This window comes from Aethina tumida, chromosome 2, assembly GCF_024364675.1.
Source record: "Aethina tumida isolate Nest 87 chromosome 2, icAetTumi1.1, whole genome shotgun sequence".
NCBI lineage: Eukaryota > Metazoa > Arthropoda > Insecta > Coleoptera > Nitidulidae > Aethina > Aethina tumida.
Window position 1 is genome coordinate 14,523,569 of NC_065436.1, and position 27,755 is coordinate 14,551,323.

General features: G+C 30.3%; 4 protein-coding genes across 7 annotated transcripts in view; 2 read left to right on the plus strand and 2 right to left on the minus strand.

The window, feature by feature from the left end:
- LOC109606218 (ras-related protein Rap-2a) overlaps positions 1 to 5,693 on the plus strand; it is a 36,140-nt gene extending 30,447 nt beyond the window's left edge. The window contains exons 3-5 of one of the 2 annotated variants that reach the window (XM_049963523.1): positions 558 to 1,002; positions 2,486 to 2,608; positions 3,240 to 5,693. In XM_049963523.1, the coding sequence (XP_049819480.1) occupies positions 558 to 1,002; positions 2,486 to 2,608; positions 3,240 to 3,419 (748 nt within the window). In that variant the 3' untranslated portion in view covers positions 3,420 to 5,693. The remainder of the gene's footprint in view (positions 1 to 557; positions 1,003 to 2,485; positions 2,609 to 3,239) is intronic. The other variant, XM_049963524.1, reaches the window with a different exon arrangement.
- A 2,719-nt stretch (positions 5,694 to 8,412) lies between these two features.
- Positions 8,413 to 12,145, minus strand: LOC109602256 (pancreatic lipase-related protein 2-like). The gene is made up of 7 exons (XM_020018583.2): positions 12,079 to 12,145; positions 9,538 to 9,643; positions 9,314 to 9,456; positions 9,011 to 9,256; positions 8,749 to 8,940; positions 8,518 to 8,695; positions 8,413 to 8,464 (listed from the first exon to the last, which is right to left on the minus strand). Exons 1-7 carry the CDS (start codon positions 12,143 to 12,145, stop codon positions 8,413 to 8,415), a joined length of 984 nt encoding a protein of 327 aa, XP_019874142.2.
- Positions 12,146 to 18,330: 6,185 nt separating this feature from the next.
- Positions 18,331 to 19,989, minus strand: LOC109602259 (syntaxin-12). Of its 2 annotated transcripts, none has more exons than XM_020018587.2 (6): positions 19,854 to 19,989; positions 19,691 to 19,799; positions 19,568 to 19,637; positions 19,266 to 19,516; positions 18,964 to 19,091; positions 18,331 to 18,911 (listed from the first exon to the last, which is right to left on the minus strand). In XM_020018587.2, the coding sequence occupies exons 2-6, from the start codon at positions 19,788 to 19,790 to the stop codon at positions 18,663 to 18,665; spliced, it is 798 nt and encodes a 265-aa protein (XP_019874146.1). In that variant the 5' UTR covers positions 19,791 to 19,799; positions 19,854 to 19,989; the 3' UTR covers positions 18,331 to 18,662. The 2 variants fall into 2 exon arrangements, with proteins under 2 accessions (XP_019874146.1, XP_019874145.1); XM_020018586.2 differs by having other exon boundaries at positions 19,691 to 19,811.
- Positions 19,990 to 21,507: 1,518 nt separating this feature from the next.
- LOC109602268 (palmitoyltransferase ZDHHC8) lies at positions 21,508 to 27,273 on the plus strand. 2 transcript variants are annotated; one of them, XM_020018604.2, is made up of 9 exons: positions 21,508 to 21,761; positions 21,817 to 21,935; positions 21,986 to 22,143; positions 23,408 to 23,580; positions 23,647 to 23,841; positions 23,912 to 24,056; positions 24,116 to 24,450; positions 26,064 to 26,230; positions 26,285 to 27,273. In XM_020018604.2, the coding sequence occupies exons 1-9, from the start codon at positions 21,670 to 21,672 to the stop codon at positions 26,707 to 26,709; spliced, it is 1,809 nt and encodes a 602-aa protein (XP_019874163.1). In that variant the 5' UTR covers positions 21,508 to 21,669; the 3' UTR covers positions 26,710 to 27,273. The 2 variants fall into 2 exon arrangements, with proteins under 2 accessions (XP_019874163.1, XP_019874162.1); XM_020018603.2 differs by having other exon boundaries at positions 21,511 to 21,761; positions 26,064 to 27,273.
- The last annotated feature ends 482 nt before the right edge of the window (positions 27,274 to 27,755 follow it).

A 27,755-nucleotide genomic window follows, 5' to 3' on the forward strand; every position in this document is an offset into this window, starting at 1 on the left:
CAATTTCTAGAGACAAGACGAGTTCTTTGAAGTATCCCACTGGAAAGAAATACTGACAACATATTTATTTAAAATTTTCCAAGTTGAAATTATGAAATAAAATAAAATGGTTTGACCATGGGAATGAAATCCATTAGAGTTTACAGTGTGGGCCCAATTGAGAATGGGAGTTTCTATATGCACTGCCAATCAATAATATATTATTATTCTATAGAACAATTACATTGACATGAATTGTGAGACAATACATATCAAATTTAAAGTTAATAAAATATGAGAACAAAAAAAACAATTTTTCAAATTTCAGGAGAAATTTTAAAAAAGTTAATTTATATTTTCTTCTTTTCACCATAATTTTCATCGCATACAATTAATTAAAAACTACTGACTATTGAAAGTGCAATTAAAAATCTAAACGATGTTGCACTATGGCCTCCCAAAACACGCATAAAAGGGCAATGATCCTTTTGTTGCGGCTCAAACCCCTTATCCATTAAGTCCATATTACCACGTATATTTTTTGTAAAAATTAATATTTCGTGACAATATTATAGTAGAGTTCTCAGGTCGCAGAAGAGCGAGGATGTGGAATCCTTAGAAAAGAACGACAGTGTCGGGCCGGTGAGCAGCGTGCGACATAAGATAGTGGTAATGGGAGCCGCTAAAGTCGGCAAGTCTTCCATCATCACTCAATTCCTCTACGGAACATTTTCGCCCAAATATAAACGAACGGTGGAGGAAATGCATCATGGTGATTTTAATGTAAACGGTGTTCATTTGACACTGGACATACTCGACACGTCTGGAGCATACGAATTCCCCGCCATGAGAGCCCTATCCATTTCCTCAGCTGATGCCTTTATTCTAGTCTATGATGTCACAGATTCATCGACTTTTGAAGAAGCTAGGACGCTTAGAGACCAAATACATGAGACCAAATGTTCAAGCAACGTTCCTATAGTCGTTGTGGGCAATAAAATAGACTTAACTGGAAATAGAGAAGTAAGTATTTATTCATTAATAAAAATAATGATACATTTTAATGAAATATAAACTAAAAATATAGACTGAATTATGAAAAATGCATAATAATACTTCTAATTCTAAATACATAGTTTAAATTTTACATTTTATTTGTCTGTTTAAATTCCAAAGAATCACAAAAATGTCGATTTTTTCCCAATGTAATATAAAACCATAATTCTACACTGTTATTATCAAAATTGTTAGTTTTATTTAACATTTTTTTGTTATTAATTTTTAAAATAATTAAAAACAATAAAATTATTTACATGCAACATAAATATTACATTCAAAAACAGATATTCAAATTTCTTGCATTAAAGGGAAAAAAATCAAAGTGTACTCAATCTATTTACAATAATTACTTTAATTTCTTTGGATGTGAACGACACTTTGCAATTTCAAGGAGATTTAATTTAACAACACATGTGAACAGGCCTATAAAAGTAAACTTATAGTTGAAAATCTACACAATACTTTGGGTTACCTTCCTTTCATCAAGGTATACAAGAAATAACAATGTGTATGTGTATATGTATTCTTTATTTTTAAACGTGAAAACAAATGATCCGATCGTTTAAATTTTTTTCTTCTTATTTTGTTGTTTCTATGTACAATTACACTTCAGTTTTTCAATTATTTAAAAATGTAATTTGGCAGGCAAAAAATCACCAAATTTTCGAGCAAAATTCGACTCCGTTTTTCAAAAATGATTTTGCCATTTGTTAAATTTCAAACTCTTTTTTCACACATTTGTTAAATTTCAATTTTTTTTCATAATCATGAAAAAAGATAAACACAATACATTCTAGTTTAATAATATATATTTTTTAGATCATCAACAGTAAGCCCGCAATCACTGCAGCAGTAAAAGCCTTTTTTTGTAACTGTTTTAATATATTTTATATATATATATATATATATATATATATATATATATATATATATATATATATATATATTTTACATATAAAACTAAATATCCTGAAATTAAATAAAAATAATTAATATCCATATTCATCCATTATGAAGTTTATTATAAAGGTCGTAATTTTGGATCCAATGTGTAAAAAGTCTCAAAGGGATATTTAACATTGCTTTTCAAAAGCGTGAAGGGAGGTGTACATAGGAATATTCTTTAGCTTTCGCTTTAACGGGACAACTTCTTTCTTCGATGAATTGTAAATTAAAATTATTCAATTATATTTATTATTCTTTATGCAACCTTATTTTTATTTGATAATATTTTACTGTAAAAATACACACTATTGTAGTCTCCCTTACTGATATTATTTTATACATTATCACAATCAATTTTATAACAAAATACCCACCATTATAGTTTCAAGTTCAAAATTTAAGAATTTAAAAAGCACACTATCATTTCCGTCAAGATAAAGACAAGAAAACATACTGTTTTTTAGTGATTGATTCATAAGCCTAAAAACTATTTTTTCTTCAGGTTGATACCGCCACAACGGAATCGGTAGTGACAGTTGACTGGGAAAACGGATTTGTCGAAGCGTCAGCTAAAGAGAACACGAATGTTAGTAAAGTTTTTAAAGAGCTGTTAGCACAAGCAAAGGTATGATGATTTTTTTTAATAATCAATTCCATTCTGAGTATCTATACCTGTCGAAAAACGTTTGCTCCCACTGAATTTTGAGAGAGACATTCTGTATGACAAAGATAGTAAGTCTCCTACTGCGTGACAAACATACTTGTCTTTTTAGTCGGATCAAAAGTTTTTCGAACGATATATAGGACTAGTGGCTATCATCTTGAGAGGTCTGTTCAGGTTCGTGTCTCTTCGACATCTGATTGATCTATATACACATTAACAATTTCAACAGAAAAGAAGAAACATTAAAGTTGTCGTGCAGTTAACTTACAGAGTTCATTAAATTAAGAATTATAAAATTGTCAGACAACAATTTGGCTAATACGAAGAGCATACAAAACGTTTAATATCATGATTTAATTGTCCATCCATTGTGTAACCTGTGGTATATTTTTTATCTTAACAATCAGAACATTTTTGGTGAAATGTATTTTAAAATACTATAAAATGATATGATAAGTAAATTCATTCTAATTATTGTCCAGGGAATTCAGAGATAAAAAATTCATTTTGCTTTCAAAATCTACATAAAATGGACACTCGCATTATATTTTAAGTATCACAATTAAAGTTCTCCATCCATGTGTGGTTTCAGGTAAAATACAATTTAAGTCCAGCCTTAAGACGTCGACGACGCCAGTCGCTTCCATCACAATCTGGACCACCACAGTCGACACCTTCACACGCCGCAATGATCCCCAATCCGGTTCAACTCCAGCATCTCCAACAGATTCGAGACCGGCATGGTAAAAGGAACTCCTGCATCATTTCTTAAGACACCGCTAACTAGTCTTTATTCAATTATCTACGCGCAGTACACGTGCGACGCCCGATTACTCCCTATATATCAGTAATAGATTCTAACTGGTTTTGTGTTTCATTGTACTCCAAGTGCGAGAAAGTTCGATAGGAACTTACGATATGCACAACTTCATGACGAAAACTTTACAGTTACACACAAAAATCCTCCCTATATCTTGTTTATATTGGCCAACAAATATCTTTTCTTCCAAAAATTAACAAACATATTTAAATTGCATAAAATTGATGCCAGATACAGGTGAAATTGTCTTGAACTTGACGTATATTTCTTTACCAACGACCGAGTAACCAAAACCAGTTAGACAATTTATTTACAGTTGCAATAATTAAGAAAATGTTTCCTTGCTAAAACAATTTTTAGTCCCTAAAAACCAAATTAAAGGCAATTAACAATAAAATTATTTTTATATACTCTTCGCAATAACAAATTTGTTTATTGCCTAATTAAATTTCCAACATTTTCTTATTTGTGTAACTAAAATACAAGGATAGTTGACTAATATTCGCAATGCGTAAGTCTATCATATGTATTTTCAATGTATTAATTTATTGCAATAATTAGGCTTAATTAAACATTTTTAAAAGCGTTCCAAAAAGATATACATCTTCTTTGAGATTGTTTGAAACTAACCTTGTATCATTTACCATTAAACTCTGAACACCAAGGGCTGAGCATTAATTATATGTGTGTCAAAACTAATTCTTCCATATATTTAATGTCGTCGATTACTAATTATGTATATAAGTTTAGCTGTCTTATTGAAAAGATCTTCGGCACTGGAAATACGTATCTTAGCCAGTTGGACTGACGTCAGATCATTTTCAATAATTGTGTGTATCTTTAGAAAATGGTATTATTCTTATAGAAAAATCTTTTTTATAACTGTTAATGGCATTTTATCATTAATACACGTATAATATTTTTTATAACTTAATATGTTCTCTCTTAGTAATAACATAAAAACTAATAGGACAATTTAAATTTTGAATGAAGAAAATAATAAATTTAATTGTTTCAATTAAATGTTTACGTTATAACATATTAAACAAAATAACTTTAATATATAATTTCACTCATAAGACTGCCAAAATCTTAACAAAACCATTAAAAATAATAAAGAGATCATTGTTTATTTATATAAAGTTTATATAGTATAATGTTTACATTATTAACTGATACAATTTCTTAATATTAAATTGAATGTATATTTCTTAGGACACCTCTTCTAGCGACGGACATCTTTAAATATCCCTATACCTTCACATATTTAATAAAACTAATAATAGTTTTATGTATGAATAAGTATATGTAAATCTAATATATAAAAATGATATGGAAAATTTGAATGAAACATCTTCTAATTAACACAAAATTCTACTTAAAAATATCAACGTCTTATTCAATGTCCCAATAAATATTATTTTAGTATTTTACATGTGCCACTTGACAATCTGTCTGAATTATATTAACAATTAAATAAATATCTGTTTAAGCTAATAATATTAGTTAATTAAATTTAATTTTGATAATGTAGGTAAAATTATTTCATTAATTGTTATTATGGTACATATAGCATTTTTACCGTTGCTAGCAAAAAATTGATCCCATCTAACTGCAACTTCAAAATGATTAATTAACATGTGCATATACCATCAGTACAAAAATAATCATATCAGACAAGTATACAAGAGATCAAAAGAAATTTTGAGAGGGTTATATAACAGAATGCCCTAAAAAATAAAAAAAAAACCTTATGACTACAAATGATTATGATTTTATTCGCCAAAATTTAGCATTATGATACTCTAAACAACCATGGGAAACGACGTTGATTTATTTTGCTAATGTGGAAAATGCTGTCGAGAATACGACATTGTTATAATTTTTCCAGCAAAAACAAAAGATAATCAAGAAAAGTATACCAAGCAACAAAAAGAACTAATCCTCAATGTCTCCGAAACCCTTTAATTAAGAACCCATTCATTTATACCCTTAAATTTTGTGACAATTTCTTTATTTAATCCCCTTTAGAAAATGGCCTGTCAATTTGACAATCCAAACTACAATATTAACAACACAGTATGTATGGGTTTACATAAATTAAAAAAGGTTTTTGCTCGCAACGGTTATTGTTTCTCATAAATGTCAAGAATTTTATTTGTAGTGTAGATAAATGATGGAAACATTGTTTATATCAAATTTTGAAATATAAAAAGGAGTGTAATATTATTTGTTTTTTTTATATACCTATAAACACGGTGTTCCCAATATGTGAACCACATTCTGAATTCGTGTAAAATGTAACAAAAATAAGAGGGTACAAAAATTAACAACAATAATTAATGCATTACTATTTCATATTTCTCAGATGATGACATCGTATCCAATCTCAAAATCTCATCTTATATTTTTTAACTAAAAGTCGCTTAGTTCTGCCGGACCTTTAATTACCAATCTGTCATAAAACAACTTTCCTTACTTGATTGTTCTAAATATTTAGAGGAAAATTTTTAATTGTAGTCAGTCACAAATGTCTAATCAAGTATAAACTAAGATTAGAACTTTGAAATCAAACATATAAAGGAAAAGAAAACATAACAACATTTTAAATCTGTCAGTATATGCTAGAATCTGCAAAAACCATTATAGTTTAAATTACAAACAAATACTAGATTTCTCTGAAAATATTAAAGGTTCTAAATAGTATACAACTAGCACAAACTAAATATACCCACATCCAACCGACAGAAACACCAACCAAACATAATATGTCTCCAAAAAGCTCATTTTCAGAAATCTAAAGAATATATACTAAACAATTTTAGTAAAAGCATAACAAATTACAGAAGAGCAAGTGGTGGAGTATCAACCTATATAACCAAAAATATTAAATCGTCAGAAATCCCCTTACAAACAAACCTAGAAGCAATAGCAATAGCAATAAATATTAAGTGTGTGTGTGTGGAAACGTCTAATCATTAAAAAACTACAAAAATGGAACTACAATGGAAACCTGCTAGCTTTCATCATACGATTTCTCAAACAAAGAACCTTCCGTGTCAAAAACAACAAACACATCTCAGAGAAAAGAAATCAACAAAGAGGAACACTACAAGGATTTGCCATAATTGTAAACTGCTACCACAAGATTCCACAAAACTTTTACCAGCAAACCAAAACTTATTCTCACCTTTGGAAAGAAAATATCTAAGTACAAAGATGAACTAGACTTGAAAGATCTACCAAAAATTTTTAAACAACCAACAAATATGCAATCACCTTGGGTAATCGGGCTCCCTCCAAACTATACAAGTCTTACAAAATGGAACAAAAATCATCATCATCAAGGAATCATAAATGAGTTTAAGTCTATCACAGCCAAATACAGTAATAACATCCATATATACACCGATGCATCAAAGACTCCAGCAGGCGTAGGCGCCGCATTTATTTATAGAGATTCTCAACATTTTTTTGAGCTCTCACTTGACGCCTCTATATATACAGCTGGGCTATACGCCATATTAAAGGCAATACAATCCATAAATAACAATGTAAACAATGAGCAAAGCATTAATAGTGACAATTCACTAAGTTTAATTATGGATACAAAACAACTGTATAGTAAATATCCACTTCTACAAGCAATTAAAACTGTTTGTATGAAATTCAATAAAAAAAATAAAATTGGCAGTTATAGAGACTGCGGATAGAAGTGACATTTGAAATTTCATAATGTTTGAATTAAAATTATCAACATCAATCTGGTTTTCACATCTATTGACACTCCGCGCAACTATTATATGCATGTTTATATGGTTTTTTATTATTCAAATATATTACGAGCTGTACAAGATCATGACAAAATATAAATAAAAAATAAAATCAATTGAAATAATAACTAATATACAATAATATTATTTATGGATTGTATTTGTATTTATTAAATTTCAATATATTCGATTTTTAACACTATTTCAACAATGTAGGGTATATACACGTTGAACTTTTCACTAAAGCCATTAAATTTCACTTATAAGATATACACAGCACTATATGTCAACTGTATAGCTACAGATATACTGCTATAAGCATGTCGGTGACGCGAACGCACGAGATTTCACCCATCCAAAAAGTGTCTAAGGCACACAGCACACTGCGCGTGCGCAAGTCATGAGCATGTCGGTGACGCGAACCCATAAGATTTTCCACTACTAAAAAGTGCCCAACGCGGCCAAAGAAATTTTTATTTCAAGAAAATAGTTTGTTTCTTCTGAACCCCTTCGCACATACGCATTGTCGGTAACGAAATCGCTGACAATGCGGCCAAAAAGGCCATTACCTCACGAGAAGTTCAAGAAGGAAACAAGGTAATCCTGGCAGATACGAAAAACAAAATTAAAAATGCAGTTCTATATCTATGGCAAACAAATAAGGAAAACCTTTCAACGAAATTGAAAGAAAATGAACGCCACATCCTTAGCACTCCTAAAGAACCGGTGACAAGAAAAGAACAGATTATAATAATCCGTCTTAGAATTAGTCTTACAAAACACACACATGGATACCTTCTAAGCCCCAAAGAAGCACCATTTTAAGAGATCTGCCATAATCGACTAACCGTAAAACATATACTGAAATCTTAGAAGACAAATTATCAGTTACTTACGTAATACAGTACCTAAAAAATATTCAAATGTGTAATAAGATATAATGTAAAACTTAACTTAAGCAGTCTGGTTAAATTAACAATCGAATTAACAATGAACTTTTTCCCTGTCCGAATAATTAAGACGTTTTTCATTAAATGAAAATAATGAGGTCGAAGAAGCAAATCTTGATTCAATATTTTTATTTTTAAATATAAGCAATTGAAACAAAATTTTAATTACAAACTTTAACTTTAACTACTTCAATATAATTACGTTTTTAAGAAAACAAATAATTAAATGGAATATGGATAATTTGCTGCGGTTTTAACATAATATAATCCATATCTGAAATATCAAGACAATTAATACAGTATAAAAACGTTTCAATTGTTACTCACGCAGTGTAGGTTTCAGGTTGTCCCATATAAACTTCTGAATCTTCAAAACAGCGACTGTATAAGGCATCATCTACTGATGCGCATTTTTTACTCTTGAATGCTTTTTTATTTCTTATTGATTCAGCGAATAAACGAAAGGATCTACCATGATTACATATCAAACTTTCAGATATGTGTACTATAAAAAAAATAATTTTACAATTAGTTTCACATAATTTGCATCATACACACTAATATCATATATATCTGGACAACCTGGTTGAAACCTTCCACCGTTAGGATAAAAGTCAAAATGTCCCAGTGGTTGAGCCAAACTCAATACTTTCATATAAGTATGTATAACATCTACCAATTGGGCATCTTGCGGATCCAGTTTCAGATCACCATTAATATCGTTAAAACCTGGACCCGCTGGATCTAATCCTATTAGATACAACATAAAGTAATGCGCAGTGCACATAATAATAAAGGAATGCATTGTGACCATGTTTACCTGTTATTCGGCCAATTTTTCCATTAAGGATTTTGCTTCCAGCAACTCCTGCGACATGAGCACCTAAACTGTGACCTATTAAATGAACTTTATCAATAGATACCCCAAAGGAGACCAACCACTCGACAAACTTTGCCAGAGCAACACCTGCTATTTCAACACCTTTCATTGCTGAAATATATTCCACTTGACACAAAACAGACCAGTCCATTCCAAATACATTAGCATTTCCTGTATCTAAATATGCTAAAAAAATTTATAAAAATTCAAAATTCGTAGACAATTTTTCATTATTATACAAACCATCTTTATTTATTTGAAAAACCTCCTCCGCAATACTACTCAAAAAGCCGTGTGTAATTATTTTTAGAGATTCGTTGAAATTAAATCCAGTAGCTTTTAATGTATCAACATCTCCAATATTTATATTTACTGGTGAAGAATTCCTGTTTACATGCATAATTAAGAATTATCAGAAGTTGTAATTACGTTACTTAAATATATACTTAATTTGTATGTGTCATTACCTTAAAAACAAAATAAATTGAACATCTGGACCATTTGGGTCCCTGTATATATTTGATTTATTTCCAATACTGGATGGCTCTGTGTGCTTTTCTCTATTTGCTATAGCTGATAAAAACTCAGAGAAATAAATATAGTACAGTTTTCTTTAAATAAATTATATCAAAAATTGAGATACAATGATTACCAATAAATTATTTTATAGAGTCTGTATAAAACTCATAGAGTTTGAAAACATTATTCACTAAGTAAAGCTTTATGATTATAATTATTTTCTATTATATTAATGTATTTTTGTTGATTGTCAACAAGTATAACAAAAAACTTATCTATCAATTTATTCAACTACAGAAAGTCTGTATGTATGGTATGTCTCGTGGTGGTGGTATAACATAGGATGGCGTGGCGCAAGTATGTTAGCATAATGATGTACAATTATTGGTTAGAAAACTTACTATATGTCTTCTACATGAATAAAAAAAGACAACTAGATATGGAGACATTTCTTATCTTTGTTAAATCTATGTTGAAAAAAGTGTCATCCCAATACAAACCTTTTTAAACGTTTTACAGTCGACTCTTGGTAACTCGAACGAAAAAATCATCGCTACGTAACAAAACGGCGCGTCAAACACTCGTTAGAGTGCAGAGGGAAAGAGGGAGACAAATTCAAACTTGTATCATCGTGCACGAGCCTTTGTATTTGTAATGATTCATTTGACACACTCCCTTTGATTTGTTTAGTTAAGTTTCAGTTACTGTTACTCTTTCGTTGGTTGTATACAGATTAAATAAAAGTTTGTGTTAGTTGTGAGACCTAAAAAGTATAAATGCTTAACGATTGCTGAAAGGAAGAAGTTAACCGAAAAAGTAGAAGGAGTTTAGAAGAAAAGTGATGTTTCAAAAGAATTTAATAGTCCTCTGAGTACTCTCTCAACCATAATAGAGTACAAGTAGAAAATTTATGCTGCTCAAAGTGCTGGAGTAGGGAAAAGAACTACTAAAGTTGAATTTCCTCGTATAGAAGAAAGCTTGGTCATTTGGTTAAGATAGGAAAAAGCAAAAGAATCGGCGTCTACTCTAAGTATCAAAAACTTTGCGGCAAGTGAAGGGTGGCTTACAAATTTCAAAAAGAGAAATGGAGTTGTGTTTAAAAATGTTTGTGGAGAAAGTGAAAATGTTAATGATACAGTTTGCTTAGATTAGAATTGTAAATTAAAGACTTTGATTGAAAACAATGGTGCCAGAGACAATTTTAATGTTAATGAAACTGGCCTATTTTTCAAATGTTTACTGGACAAGACGCTTACTTTTAAAGATGAAAAATATCAAGGGGGAAAACATAGTAAAGAATGGTTGTCAGTTTTACTTGCGGTAAATATGGACGGATCGCAAAACTTAAAACCTTAGTTATAGGAAAAGCAATGAAACCGCGATGTTTCAAAGAAGTGAAATCGTTTCCTACTTATTATCGTGCTAACAAAATTTTACTCATTTTAGACAATTGAACTGTCTACAACAGTCCTCCTACATTGTCCAACGTAGAACTCTACTTCTTTCCGCCAAGCTTCCAAATTGCAACCATTGTACTAAGGGATTGTTAATCTCGCTTTACAAACTCACGACAAGCAGCTAACTGCCAATATCACAGTTCTACCGGCTATTTTACTGGTTGACAAGGCATGGAAAGCTGTACCACCCCTAATGTTTCTCAACTGCTTCAAACAATCCAGTGTTATAAAAGAATATCCTGAAAAATCTTCCAATAATTACGGATAATGAAGCACCAGCAATAGAATCACTAGTTGACATCAGCGGTGTGAATTTTTCTGACTTTATTCAAGTGGGTGAAGATGCTGCTGTCTCAGGTTCACTGACGGATGGCGAAATTCTATCTGCAATAGATCCAAATGAAAAAAGCAACAATGAAGATGAGGACGATACATCAGAACCTTTAGCAGAGGTGTCAGTTATGAAAGCAAGAGCCTCTTCTGTCTACAAAACGAAAGTGATGAAAAAGCATTTCAGGCACTTTTTCTCTGAAAAATAGTTATTAAGCAGTCTGAGCAACAGCAATGTGCTTTGAAGCAAACCAACATAACAGAGTTCTTTCGAAAGATTAATTAATTCACATTATGAATATGTACGTATATGTATTTACCTCTTAACTTTTGTCATTCTTAAAGAATAGTAGTTAATAAATAATAATTGATTATCAACAGTCAAAAATTTCGAATCATTTGATATTTCGAACACTCAATAATTCGTAATATTTTAAGAGTCCCTCGAGTTTCGAATTAACAAGAATCGACTTTATATAAATATGAACAAAACAGGCTTCAGTCTTCCACAAGTAATACTGTTGAAAAACATTTTAATAAAGTAAATTTCAAATATATATGTTAAAATCATAAAAATGCAATCATTTGTAGAACCCTTATCAAGGAAAATGGTTACTCGGTTATCTTATAACTATTACTTTAAATAAATCAATCAATAAATCTTATAATTAGATATAAATTTATATTTAATACTTTACTTACACATAACAAATATTACAGCAGATGTGGCAGCTAAAGCTAATCCAATAGATGTTGCTAAACCACTCATAATGATACGAACATTTTATATAAACCGACCTATTTAAAAATCTCAATATTACTAATGTCAGTATTACGAATTAAAACTAAATAGAGTATTTCATTTCCGGTCCTCAACGGGTCACTTGTTTTGCATAATTGTTGTTTGATGATGATGATCAAATTTCATTAATATACTTGAAATGATACAGATATAAACACAATTAATCTTTAAACTATAAACTACAACAAATATGGTATTTTATTTATAAACTTTTTAATTTAAATAACTTGTAAAAGTAAAACACATACAATTTCTAATGAGTAATTTAATATTTTCTTTAAATCTTTTTTAAGTCCAGTCATCTTAGTCAAAATTAGATGAATATCTCGGAAATCGAGATACTCAGATATTAAAGTCAGACAAAAATGTTTGCACCTTTTTGTAAATATCTTGTTCTCTATGGGTGCTACATTACATATATTTCTTATCTAATGAGAATTTAAGTCTCTACATCTTTTGTTTTAAACATTTTTTCATACATCTAATCGTTGTCGAGATAGAGGGTAGAGAGCGCGCGGTTTGAGTATCATTTGATCTCAACTGGTAGTCCCGATCGAAAATACGTAGTATAAAATTTAGAAATTATTGATAATATCGTCAGAGTCTGGTGCACTTGTACAAGTGTACAATATGTTAAAGACAATGCCGATGTAAATGTCCACACTCGTGATGATAACAATACTCTTCATGTTATGTGAATGATTAAGATAGTAACTCCAAAAATGCTGTTCTCTACTATGAACGGATACAAAAATGCACAACCCAACCAAGTGCGAAAGAGTTGGCAACCATACACATGTATCTTTTCAACATCTCAAGTTACGTTTCTTCCTTTTATTGATAATTCTGTCACGTAAACACTATTTATACAACTTTACATTATGCTCTCGATATTGTTAAGTTATATGGGCAAAAAACGTGTGTGTTTACTTTTAATCAGCCCCTCTACTCTACTCTAGCACGTGAAATGGTAGCTGCATTAGATGCTAACTCACCATTATGTACAATAGTTGTAAAAATAGGAGGATTTCATATGCTGATATCTTTTCTTGGGAACATATGGTATATAATGGGTGGAAGTGGACTCAAGGAAGCCCTTGGCGAAATGTATGCAAAGAATTCTGTTCAGTGGTTACGTTTACTCGAGAAGCATCAGGGACCATACGTTATTACGACTTGTTTTATCAATGATAATTTTTGATATGAAGATTGAAGGTGGTACTTTGGATCAGTTAATACAAGAAATAACTTCTCGAATTGTTTCCTACGAAAACATAGAAGAGTGTTTAGATAACCCTTTTTCCTCCGCCAACAAACTGGATGAATTAAAAGCTGGAGGACCAACAGTACTTGATTTTGTTAGCACCGAAAAACTTGGGCTTTTTAAACAACATCTTGATGTAGTGCGCAAAATGCTGCAGTATTTTCACGCCAGTGTTCACTTCTTATACTCAAAATCATCACACTTATATCTTCAAGATATACTGAAGTTGGAAGAAACTATGGATGAACAAACTTTTGAGAACTTTAAAAATGGATTTTTCACCGTGAAACAAACAGAAAAATTCAATTCTGCTACATGAACAGATATGATAATTGAACAAAGTTTTATGAAATCAATGAAAACAGAAGGAGGATTATCTCGTGGTCGAAGGACAAAAGAAACTGTTTTGTGTAAATGGATCTATGCTATGCATGCTACAAATACTATATGTGAAAAAATGAAAATTAAAAATAGATAAGTAAGCAAAAAAATAATTGAATATAATGTAATAGTTAATAAAAAATAGTAATTATATATTTAACTACGTATTTTCGATCGAACCTACCAGTTGACCTCAAATGATATTGTAGCCTCGCGCTCTTTGCTCTCTATCTCGACAACGGTTCAACGTATGAAAAAATGTTTAAAACAAAAGTTGTAGAGAAAGTAATTCTCTATAATATTGATAAAATAAGATACAAAATACAGGGAATATTACTTAATAATACCCTTAATATATAAATCTATGCATATAAATAAAATTGGAGTGTCTGTTTGTAATAACCGTTTTTTACTACATGCATATGAATATAAATACGGTACATACACCAAAATAACATTTTTTACAATTTTTGTCTCTTTGTCTGTATGTTTGTTCCGGCTAATCTCTGAAATGGCTGGACCAATTTTAACGAGACTTTTATTGGCAGGTAGCTGATGTAATAAGGAATAACTTAGGCTACTTTTATTTTAGAAAAATTCTTTTATTTTAGAAAAATAAAGTAATGTTGCAATGTCCAAGTACTGTCCAGTACTACGCGCAGCTCGCGCGCATGCCACCACTGGGCCGTCACGTCGGGCGCCTCTCACCACTTCTCCCACCAACGATTGATTTATAGTTTGATTTGATTGATAGGTAACTTTTATAATTACACCGATCCGTTCTTCTTATCTTATCGTATCTTAATTCAAAATATTTTGTTACATTTTTACTGCTTTCCTTTTTTACCTTTAAGTAATTATAAATAATTATAAATTAAGTACATTTGTGTTCAATATTCAGATTTCAGGCATTTCGCTTGATCTCAGTCAAGCCTAAAATATTTTAACGCGTAATAACTGCTTCCAGAATATTAATTCATAGACACCAAAACACTAATTCCAGAATTTTTGATATCAACTCTACTCACAACATAAAAGGAAAAGAAAACAAAAATTTATATGTAAGTAATAATCATATCATTAGCACTATCTTTCTACACACATGCAGATGACAAATACGTTGACAATTTTATATTTACCTCAAACATTTCCACGTTTCAAAACAATGCATATTATATGATTGCTCAAAGACACATTTTATATTGATTAATTTTAACCTTCTCCCTCAGAAGCTACAATTTATATTCACTATTGCATCAGGAATGTCCCTTCAAACCATTTTTCTAATCTGAGTACTACACAACAAAAAGAAGAAATATCTCAAATTAACATCATAACCTTTAATACAGGGGAACAAATCCAAAATTACATTAAATTAACACCTATTATTTAAAGGGATATTGATGTATGTAAAATAAAATTGTGCAAAAAAATAATTAATTTTTAATTTATATATTTTCAAAGTTGCTTTATATTTTATAGAAAAAAATTGAAGAAATTAAAGAGAATATATGAAAAGTTGAGTTAGAAATCACTGAAATTAAAAGAAGATTGACTGACTATGCAGGACGAAGAATTCAAAAATAAAATATTAAAATTAAACATTCTAAAAAAGAACTAAATAATAGAAAAAAATTTCATTTATTAAAAAGTTGATGATTTGTACTGTCAATTAAAAAATGCTATAACGAAAATCAGATAATAAAAGAAAAGCAGTGGGAACTTATTCTCAGGATACTGTTACCCCTCAATTACAAATAAAGTATAAAGATAATGAAAAACTTTATGAAATGACAATAAAGCTTTACAGGAGGTAGCTTATTTAAAAGATAGAATATGATAATATTCTAATAATATAATATAAATATTGAATTTATAGTATACCGATATTTACATTATAAAAATTGCACTGACCAGATTAAAAAAATAATTAATATTGTACTTGTATGATTTTATAAATAAATTGTTTACCTTTATTATTCAATTTTATTTTATCTAAAATTATATACTACAGCATTATGCATAGTTGAACACAAACATTTTAATTTAAATTAATATATAATAGTCATTATGAACAGCTATATAAATTTTTAGATTCACTTAATGTAACATCTTTTAGTAAATACAACATAATATGTTTCAAAATTAGATTTCAAAATATATAAAATGTTTTATTAACAAAATTACAAATGGTTTCCAATAGGAGAACAAGCTACAATTAATAATACTAATTTAAGCTAAGTGTCATCTTTCATGATGGAGAGTACACCAAGTCCAGTATCATTTAGAAGAAACAATTCCAAGTTGTTTGATAAAAATTCGTACACCGAACGCCGAACAGAACGCGTTTGTGTCGTTCCCGATAATCCATCAGTGTGCACTGTACTACATCGAAAGCGAGTTGACCGGAAAAAGAAAACGTAAATGCAGAAGAAGGTGGCAAACAAATATGTATAGTCATCGAGATACGCATAGAGGCGGGAGTTTAATAAATAATTTACAATTTCAAAAAATATCAATGTACATTACAAAAGTTTTATGAGAATGATACCTTCTGACAAAATTGGATCAAAAGTAAAAAAAAATTGGATATCAAATTCAGAAAAGCGATCTCTATTCAAGATAGATTAGCGGTTACTTTGAGGTCTCTAGAGATGGGTGATTCCTATAGCACTCTACAATATTTATTTAAAATTTCCAAACAATCTATAAGTATGATTGTTCCTGATGTTTGTCAAGCGTTGGTAGAAGTACTAAAGAAAAATATAAATGTAAATACAAACAAATTAAATTTTATTTTTATTACTGATTTGAAATAAATTATTATATAAAAAGTAAAGAATAACTAAACTAAGTATAACAAGCTATAAAAAGTACAAAATAAAAAAATTGGAACAAAAAAAGTTTACTTTTAATAACTGACATCCATATTTTGACTAGAAGGGTTTTCTGAGTACTTCCTATAAAAGTGAGTCAGGGATGGAGCAGATTTGGATGCTGGTATATTTTGGGAGATTAACTGATGGGACTGAACATTTTCAGAAACTGATAGATTTACAATAAGCGCTGAAGCCTGTCAGCAAACATTATCTGTAAAATCTCCTCCTGTATATTTGTCCATAAATCATAACTATAATTTTGTAATTTTTTGGCAACTAATCTACCAAAAATTTGGCGTTAGGTTTCTTCCTCCGATCTTGCCGACACCCTTGCTCTCTTTCTTTTGGGAGTAGGAGTCGGTGTCTGTGGTCTGGATGAAGGTGCCTCTTCTATCGAACTTTCGTTTGGGGACGCAGGGATCTCATCGACGATAAATTAATACCAAGAAATACATATTCATTCAAGTGTTTATTCATAAAAAAATTAAAAAGTTATTATCTTATGAAATATATAAAATAATGTTTAATGATTTAATTTTGGGGATATTTTATACATAGAATAATGTCAATTAATTCCTGAATGGGAAATTAACTGTTTTGTGTTCTTTTTATTATTGTGTGGGGATTACCAATTCCCGTTGTTTGTAGTAAGTAGACCCAATTCGGACAATACGATTATTACGTGTATTTTGAAAAATAACAAGAAGGGTTGTGATGTTTAAAAAAATATTAAAATTTATTGTACTTATTTTAAAACATGTTTATCGTTTTAACGTGTCATTCATACTATTACATTGAATCTATTTATAATTAACGAAGCTTTGCTTTATTCGTTAATCACAAATCTATCTAACAAAAAGAATATGAAATGAAATGAAATTTTCCACACCGTCTGAGAGCTTTAGATGGAAAGAATATGGTGATCCAAAAACCTATACTCAGTGGCAGTGAATTTATGAATTATAAATCTACCTTTATTTATTTTATTTATTTATTTATTCATTTATTCATTTATTTATTTTATTTATTTATTTATTTATTTATTTATTCATTTATATGGAAAATAAATATAAAAATCGCAATGTGTTTATGAGCATTTTAAATTGTATAAGGAAAAAATATCCACTGGAATAGATTTGTTTTAATTGTGTTGTGTTTTTATTATAAGATATATAAATATATTTTTTGTTAATGTTAATTTTAATTATTACCTAATTATTACATATTTTCTTAATTTATTTATTAATGAAATTTTAATTAGATATTAAACTATCAAAGAAATATGTTATTAAAGTAAATAAAAAATTAATTAATTAATTATGATTAGCTAAATTTTATCTTTTTTAGAATTCAACCACCTAAATGACAAAAGTCATAAATTACATATATGTACAGATATTTTAATAACATTTTTCTCTACATATTTTATTAGAAGTGAAATCTTACAACTATGCGGTATAAAATCTCCTAAACAGATGATTTCAAATCAAGTTGACGCATGCGCTAAAAATATTTCTTATTGTCGCGGATTCTACAATATTACCCACGTAAAGATACATAATAGCTGAAAGAAAAATATCGATTTTCTCAAAACCTTTTTTATGCAGTGACTAAAATGAAACAATATCTTAGTTGTAACTTATTTAATATCCATTAATATAATACATATATCTACAATTAAAATGTAAATCTTGTTAATACTTACAATTAGGTAAATAGCAAATCTAACATAAGTCTATAATTACAATTTATATGCTCTTTAAATAAAACCAACAAATCACAATACAAGAACGAAATTAGTAGCAACAAAGTTGAATTTTCCTCCTTTGGCACCAAATCAAATAAAATCGAAACACATTAATTAATTAAGTGTATGTACAGTTAGAACTTTTAATATAGTATTTAATATGCTTCTTTATATTGCCAAAACATTCAACTTCAATTCCACTAAATCTAAATTTTAATTCGTTTGCCAAACAATAATCAGTATGATCACAGCTAAAATGATTGCGCCAATTCCGGCTAAGATGAGTTTTTTTTTACGGATTTTGTTTTTCAACGTGCTCGCCTCGCGCAACTGCGTGGCACCAGTTCTGACGTAGTTCTCCGTCCGTTCAACGCTTGCCTCTATGCTGTCAATCGTTTCTCCCTGTTCGTGCACCAGCGCGCCCAATTCTTTGAAAATCTGGTTCACGTCGTTAATATCGCTCTAAAATCATTACAGGTTTATTCTCAATCAATAGGGAGGGGGAGGATGGTACCTCTAGTTGTCTTATTGACTGTTCCTGGGCTTGAAGCGACCGTAAATCTTCCTCCTCTTGGATTTGCAACTGTTGCCTTGCACCACTATCCTGCAGCTCAATGAGCTGTTGATCTTTCTTATAGCCCGCTGAAAATTATGTAAAAATTTAGTTTTATAATAAATTAAACATTTATCCAGTGTACTGGTAATACTTTATCAGATTATCTTATCCCACTGATATATGGTGCTAAACCATAAACTGATAAAATTCCATTATTAAACAAAGTAAATGTATTTTTATGTCAACAAATATTAACTTACGAATGTATGGTTCTCCACCATAAGCTTGGGCCTTAGCCTTGTTGACTTGTTCCTTTTCTTTAGAAGCAGTGCTCCTTTGCACTGTCTGAAACATATTCAAGGCTGATGTAAATTCATCCTGTAATCTCTCTTTCTGCATTTTCCTTTGTCTCTGCTCAGACTGTGATACTGATGCTGGAATGGCATTGAGTTCTTTAATGCAGCCATTTGTGTCTTTAACTAGTTGTTGGGTATAATGTTGGATGGAATGTCTGAAAAATATTCATTTGAGATGCTTATGGAATTATCTTTTGGCAACTTACAGTTGTTTTCTTAAATCTGGGGAATCTTGATGGGTGCCAATTTGGTTTACCATTCTTTTCATAGATGAGACTGGAACAATGTTTATAATAACATTTGTGTAATTAATTTCATTGTGTGCATACCATTTTGGGTGATTTTTTGTATGCTGGTGCCGATTGTTTGGGCCAGCTTTTGAAAATCTTGCTCCTTTTGGGCCCCATTTTGATATGAGTAACTCTCCATGTTTCACAGCTGTAATTTAATCTGCACACATTATTGAGAATTGCGCAGTTAGTAACCAATTACCTGTAGCATTAACTTAAAAATTTATTTAACATTTAACTATTTGTTTTCGTTCAATCAATAATCTCAAATTGGTGAATCACTGGATAAATGTCAAGATGACAGCTGTCACTCTTACGTTCAAAATACCATAGAAAACCTAAAAAGTACCAACTCAATGTTATAAACGAGAAACATAACTGGGCACGATTTCGGGATGTAGCCATGTTGCCATTTTGAATGCGGTGTTGCCTTTTTTTACATATTTTGTGTATCTCACTTTTTTAGGGCGGGAAACCTTTCATTTAAAATTTTCAATTTCAAATGTGTATAGGTTAAGTTTTTCCAAAGGTATATAAAAACAAAACAATTAAATATTTCACATCAACTTTATTATATATCAATGGTAAAAACAAAAAACATTAAAATATACATAGTATATAACCAGAATTAAATCAGAACAAATGTTTTCTAATCTTAATTTAAGCTTTTAATTTTGAAATTTTAGAAATAGTATTTCGATGCATCTTATACAACAAAGAATTCTTCTCAGCATTATTATTACTAATTGTAATTTTAACACAGTCGGAAGATACAGATTTACCATATGAATTATTTGAAAGAATAGGGCAAAAACTAGAACTAGGAATTTTGGATACTTGAACATTATTAATACTAATAAAAGTAGAAAGAACTGTAGAAAAATGTGTAGTGGAACAGGAAAAAGACTTATTCTTAAAATTGAAATTTTTAACATTAATAAGATATTTGTTAGAACATTTAGAATAACTACAATATTTACTATTATAACCAAAAACTAGAGATTGCTGAGAAAAATCCATTATAAAATTTATTCTATTATATTACAATTATATATATACCTGAAAGTATTTTTTGCATTGGGGATCCTTAAAGATACATCTCTTCAAGAGCTCATCTAACCTAAAACCGTAATGTAATTATTACAACTGCTTTATAAGAACTTTATGAAATTTGGCAAAAATAATAACTAACCAGCAAAAATGAAATGAATTAAGAAAAATTTTACATTAAATTCAATGATTGAACAATTTAAATAAACAACATTCTAACAAGCTATGTAAAATAATATACAATAACAAATACAAACAATTAAATTATATATAGTGGTATATAAAAAGATTCTTACCAGAAATATACTTTCTCAAAGTACTAAGATTCCTCGACCACGCTCTCTTCTCTAACCCAAAAACTACTGAATTTTCGCCATTCTAAAATCTAGTAAATTACTAAAATCACTAAATATTCCCATACATCTCAGAAATTTTTGGGGAATTTCCATTACCAATTTTTAAAATTAAACATTAAAAATCCCTACAACCCCAGACATAAAGGTCGTGCCTTTTCGACGATTCCGAACGTCTATCATCGGCTGTTGCCCCTCCGTCCCTATTCGCTTGGCCCCCCCTGACACAACAAATGCTACCAACTCAAAGAATACTTACGTTGGATGTTCTGCGTTCCCATCAGTTAGAAATTTCAAATATTAAATAAAATAATCCTAAAGTATATTAATTTTAGTAATTTAAATTTATAATTCAATATATATTTAATATTCATTCAGATGTACTAAACATAATATAAAAGCCATTAATAATATTAATGGCTAGACGAACAAAAACGTAAAACAAGTAAATATTTCATGAACGTGAGTCATTTTATTCTGGGAGATAAGTTCATTTCTGTCAAACTAACTGACGTTTTTCTATGCTATCTCGTTTGCCTCAGCCATGTTGACCTGTATGAAACTTAATTTTTACCAAATTGCAAGAACGTGAGGCCGTAATTTTCTATAACCATTATGCCCAAGTGTGATTTAAAAACAAGATACATACCAGCGACATTTGCTTGGACACTATTAATTGTAGCAACAACTCTATTTTTCTACTACCCGTAAGTTATTTTCGTATGTTTATATTTCCAAATTTAGTTAATAACAAGTTTTTAGAGCACAGTATTACATCCCGGAACACCCATGGGTGCCAGCATGTCAGGGTGTTATAACGTTTTTCGTATTAGCAAATTTTACCCTTGCTACCTTCATGGATCCTGGTATTATTCCAAAAGGTATTATAAGATATCATGCTGTGTATGTGTGTATTAAAACGAGGTTTCAGCCCCTCCTGACGAAGATAGAGAAGATGATTTTAGGGCACCTTTATATAAAAATGTGGATATTAATGGCATAACTGTTCGGATGAAATGGTGTGTTACATGTAAATTTTATAGGCCACCAAGATGTTCACATTGTAGTGTTTGTAATCATTGTATAGAGGTGAGGTATATTTGAAATATTGTTATTGTATTATTGAGCTAATTTAATCTATAAAAGTTCCTTTTAAAATTATAATAGATACAAACAAATACATTTATTTACTAAATTGCATGATTTTAGTTTTTTATTCTGCTAGTTAATAGTATATAATTAACATGGGTTCTGTTAATTTTCAATCTTCCATTATCTAAAATTCTAAATATAGTATTAAGTGTGTGTACTTGTATACTGTACCTATTTTAAGGTACAAGTTTAAAATGAAATTATGTACTCCATTATTCCACAAGTGAGTTGATTAATTGTTTCTATGTTAGAATGGATCTTATAGCACTAACTTACATCTGTTACATGATGTGATCATTTTTACTTCTATTTATATATTTATGGTACATATGTAAGTCTACAGTCTTGTTTTAAAATAATATAATAAATCTTATCTTAATATATCTATTTGAATATGATGATTTAACAAAGCATATTGGAATTTGTTTAAATTAGCTAGCTATTAAATTAATTCATTAGTTCAATACTTTTATTCATTTAATTTTTTACTTGAATGCTCTTACAGTGTGTTTATTACTGTACACATTACTGTGTTAAGTAGTTATACTAATTTGTTATCATGTTTATTTTATTGTGATATTTATCATACATTTATGAATATAAATACTTTGAATTACTGAGTGATTGAGTAATAATATATTGTATGACTTTGATTGACTAATCACATTGGCAAGTGGAATAATTGGCAACTATCAAATAATTCATTCACTAATTATTGTAAAATATATTTCTATGTATTTTTAAATGAAATTTATAAAATTCACTAAATGTAGTTGTGACTAACACTTTAAAGAGAAGTTTTGAAATTTATCCTTTTTAAATATTCGGATTTTGTTTAATTTACTTATTATAAACACCTGTCAAATTTTCTCCTGAATTTTAGAAATATATGTATAATTTATATACAATATTTTATATACAATAAGTTAGTTAGTTTTTATTATAGAACCCTGTTAGAGGATTTAAACATGTTAGCATATTACCACTTGTACTTTACCTATAAGATCAGGCTCTATTGCTTTTCATTGCACATAATAACCCACATCTAGGATGTTTCATCCTTTATCTTTGTGCTATTCTATTTAATTATTAAGTTTGGGCTAAATTGAATTATTTTCTAAAATTAATGGTCCTTTTATAAATATTTAACTCTTTAATATTTGTAGTTATTGGGTATTTAAAATATATTTTTTATTTGTAGACTTTTGATCACCATTGTCCATGGGTGAATAACTGCATAGGAAGGAGAAATTATCGGTTTTTCTTTTTCTTTCTCATATCATTAAGCTTACATATGATTAGTATATTTTCACTAAGTTTAATTTACATTCTTAATTGTAAGTGTGATTTCAAGGAACCACGGCCAATTGTAGCGTATCCTTTTTGAATATAAACCGTTACTTGTCCGAGGAATACTTTGCTTCCTTAACTGTGTTTTAGTATGGTTTTAATGGGCCTTGTTGGCCTTTTATCAATACCAATTTTTGGTTTAACGGGATTTCACATGGTGTTAGTATCACGGGGCAGGACGACGAACGAACAAGTGACTGGTAAATTTAAGGGAGGATATAATCCTTTTTCAAGAGGATGCTGGGACAATTGTTGTTATACACAATTTGGCCCACAGTTTCCAAGGTAAGCATTGTAAATAAACATGAAACATTCATTTTCAATAAATAAATTAATAACAATGTATTTATTACAGTTTGTTGAAACCTCAAAAGTACAGTGTACGTCGGGAGAACTTCACACACGGGCCAATTGCAACCATTACAAACGAAAGTCAGGTGAAAACTTACATGGACAACAGTAATGGTGTTAGAAATATTAATTCCAACGCATACAATAAGGTAGTAGCAATAATAGTTCAATGAAAACGTTTATGGCAAAATCTATTGTCGTGTTCTAGATGTCGCCGGGACGAGACGGCTGCGAGCTCGACATGGAGCCTTCGGCATCGCAGTCTCAAGACTGCGAACCGACTCCACCCCTTCAGCGACACGGTTCCAAGAGCAATTTCTTTTTGCCTCCGACGGCAATGGATACGGACTCACCGCGACATCCGCGTGCCGCAGCGCATTATCCCCGCAACAGTCCGCATCCGAGACCCCGCGGTCTCGACCCCGTGAGGGGCCACACCCCGGACGGCGGGTTGGGTCCTCAGCGGCCGTCTCCCACCATGCAGCAGCGCATCAAAGCTCTTGGTGTGCCGACGCCGCTCACAATGTCTAGTCCAGTACGGAGGTAAGTCCTTGATTATTAAAGTTATTAACAATAAACTAATCAGTTTAATTTCTAATACCTCTTGTATTAATTATTTTATCCTTTTGTTTTATTTAATAATTCTTTGTCTCTAATAATGCATGTGTTTTAAATACAGTTTGCTATTTATTTCTTATTATTTTGATTTGATTTCTTTATTTTGACAATGTGCTTAAAAATACATATTGCATGAGTCTCAAAATTAAGTTTACACAGTAAATGAAATTATATTAATCAATAGCAGATTGTGGAGTAATTTAATAGGCAGTTGATGTTCTTATAAGCTTGTTTTCTAAAATTACTTTTAATGTAAAAACGTGATATCACAGGACAGGCTGTACAGGCCACTATGTGGGTCTTAAATCAATCCTCTACCTGACTCGTCATCTTTCTCACTCGTGTTTTAATTGTACCAATACACAACATAATAATTTTTATCTTGCCTTCTTATCAGTTGCGTTTACGTCCAGTTAGATTTAACGTTCAAAACACAGTGATATTAACATTAATTTTTCAAATGAAATAATCATTGGTGAATAACTAAATCCTGATGTCGACCATTTATAGTTCCTCAGTTTAATAATATAAATAAATTAATTAAGTAATAAATACATAAAATAAATAATTCATTCAAAAGATGTAGTTAATTAATTTAATATTTTGGTCCATAAAATAATAAATTTAAATAAAAAATTCTTTTATAAATATAAATTTGTTGAATATAATGAACAAAAATAATAAAATGAGGCAAAATATTTTGAATAATTACTTACAAACTTTTTTTTTTTTCAATAATTAGAAGAATAAAAATATTTTAATCAAGTAATAAAGAAGTTATAATAAAAATATTTTTAATAATTCATTTAAAACAGTAAATAAATCAATTTTTTAAATCTATTTAATCTAGAAAATTTCATTTATTCACTTTGAGTAAAAATCATAAGTTGAGACATTCCATTAAATAGGATATCTTCAAAAAACTGAAACTCGCCGACCATATCTTAATAACCGGAGATAAATTGAATAAAAGATACAGAAAAAATATTACAATATTTATTATTGTCAAATGCCTTCTGAGTAAATAACCAAATGTCTGTTAATTGGTAAATTTAAAAAAATAATGATTTTCCAGATATGTGTTTTAAGAACAGCCATAAAAATTGAATATTAAAATAATGGTTTTTAATCTTGTTACAAACCTGTAAAATATAATTTATTTATTTATTTTGAGTAAAAATTGTTGTTAAAACATTCCATTAATTAGGATATCTTAAAAAATCTGAATGATCAAATGTTTTTAATTCGTAAATTTAAAAGAATGATTTTCCTGGTACTTATTTTTAAGAGAGGGGGGTAGGCCGATGAGCCATATTATTTATCAATGTAGTACACAATGAAAATTATTGTTGGCAAGTAGTAATATCAGCTCCGTCTTTTGTTTTGTATAGGAACATTAATTGTTTATTTATTTTATCATGAGTAGATAGATTATTTTACTATTGATTTTAATTTCATTTTTAGGTAGACCCGACACACAGGAAGCTTTAGCTTTGTGTTTATATATTGCTTGTAATGTAGTTGCTTGCTCTTCACAGATCGAATCCCAGTACTCCAACGCAACCGCGCAGGCCCGACTTCATAGGAGTCTCATACTCGAATCAGTCGGGGCCGTACTATGAATTTCAGCCACAGGACAACAACGCGCAGCGACCAATGATATCACAAGGCTACGGAAGTCCTCAACGCCGGTTTATGTCCGAAGGTGAGTTGGTCAGGCAGGAGGCGCAGCTGTCTTATCCGCGCTCAAACAATACAGTGGACAACATCAGGGAGTTGGCCAACTCGCCGCAACGCGGCGTCTACATGTGGAAGGACACGTCCCCCGGCTACCCACCGCCGACTCAACATCCCGACTTCTATCGATCCAACCCGACCAGCCCCACCCAACAGGGATACGCCCCGCCCCCCCGCGCTTACCACCCGCCGGTCAGGGGCGGCGTGCCGGTGTATCCGCCGCAAAGCCCGCAGGTGCACAGGAAAATGCAAATGAGTGCGCCGGTGGCGACCGCCACGATGCCCGACAATCGACGGCGGCCGATGTCGTTCGTTCGGGCCCTCGAAATGTCGGACTCGGTCGACATGAGCCCGCAGAACTCACAGTGCTCGCAGCACATGACCCAACGGCCATCCACACCGGATCGCACTAGCGTGTACGACATGAACTACGAAATATCGGTATAGGGCCGGTGTCGGCACTCTCGCCCCGCCGAATGAGTGCTGCTAGTTTCTCTGCATCAGAGACCCTTCGCAACGTGGTAAACATTCCGTTTACTTGTGTCATCCTCCTCAAAATGAACCTTGTAGTGTGTGTAATATATCTGAATGTTATTTGTTGTTTACCCAAAAGAATAGAACCGTTCAAAGTCAGATCAGGCAGTAGACGTTTGTAAGGAAGTTATCAAAGAATTACTGTACATTATTTACATTTTAAAATAATTTTGTAGTCGTCCAATTCGAAATTAATTATGGACTCTAATGTCTGGTGTTACTAACATGGTTCAAATTGTTTATCATATTTTATATTATTTCTCGTACAGCCTTGTGTTGTTGTTTTGTTGATGTTTAACTAATTGTTTTTTTAATTATTGACTCCCTATATTCAAGATCAAAACCAAGTCCTGACTGTATTCTAAAATACTAACCAAAACAAAGAAATGTGCAGCTCAGGAGATTTGTTTTACATTGAGATTTTGTTCGCTGTAAGTTTAAAACATATGGTGTAAATATATAAGCAATTTAGTACAAGCATTATTTCTCCTTTCTCAAATATTTCAGGCAGGATTGTGATGTACATATTATTCTAAAAAACCCATTTAAGACATCAACATATTTAAACATATCAATTTTATTAGTAATTTAGGGTTTAAATATTCTTGTATGATGGATAACAAAATATACCTGCAAAAAATGTTTAAAGTACATGTATTAGTATTATTTTGTCAAATTAACTGAGTTTTTTATTTAAAATTTGATCTGATGTCTTATTTTTCAGGAGTTTTGAGTATAATGTACATACAAATTTGTGATTTTATTGTTTTCACTAAGTAAAATAAATCTAAAAAGCATCATTTTGCAGTATTCTATTATAATAAGGTTTTATATAAATCTTTAATTAATTGTTTCATTTTTTGTGATTTGGATTACATAGATTCGATGATATGGACAAAGAATTTCGGCCAAATTGCAGAAATACTATGAAAATTGCTGAAAATATAATTACTAGATGA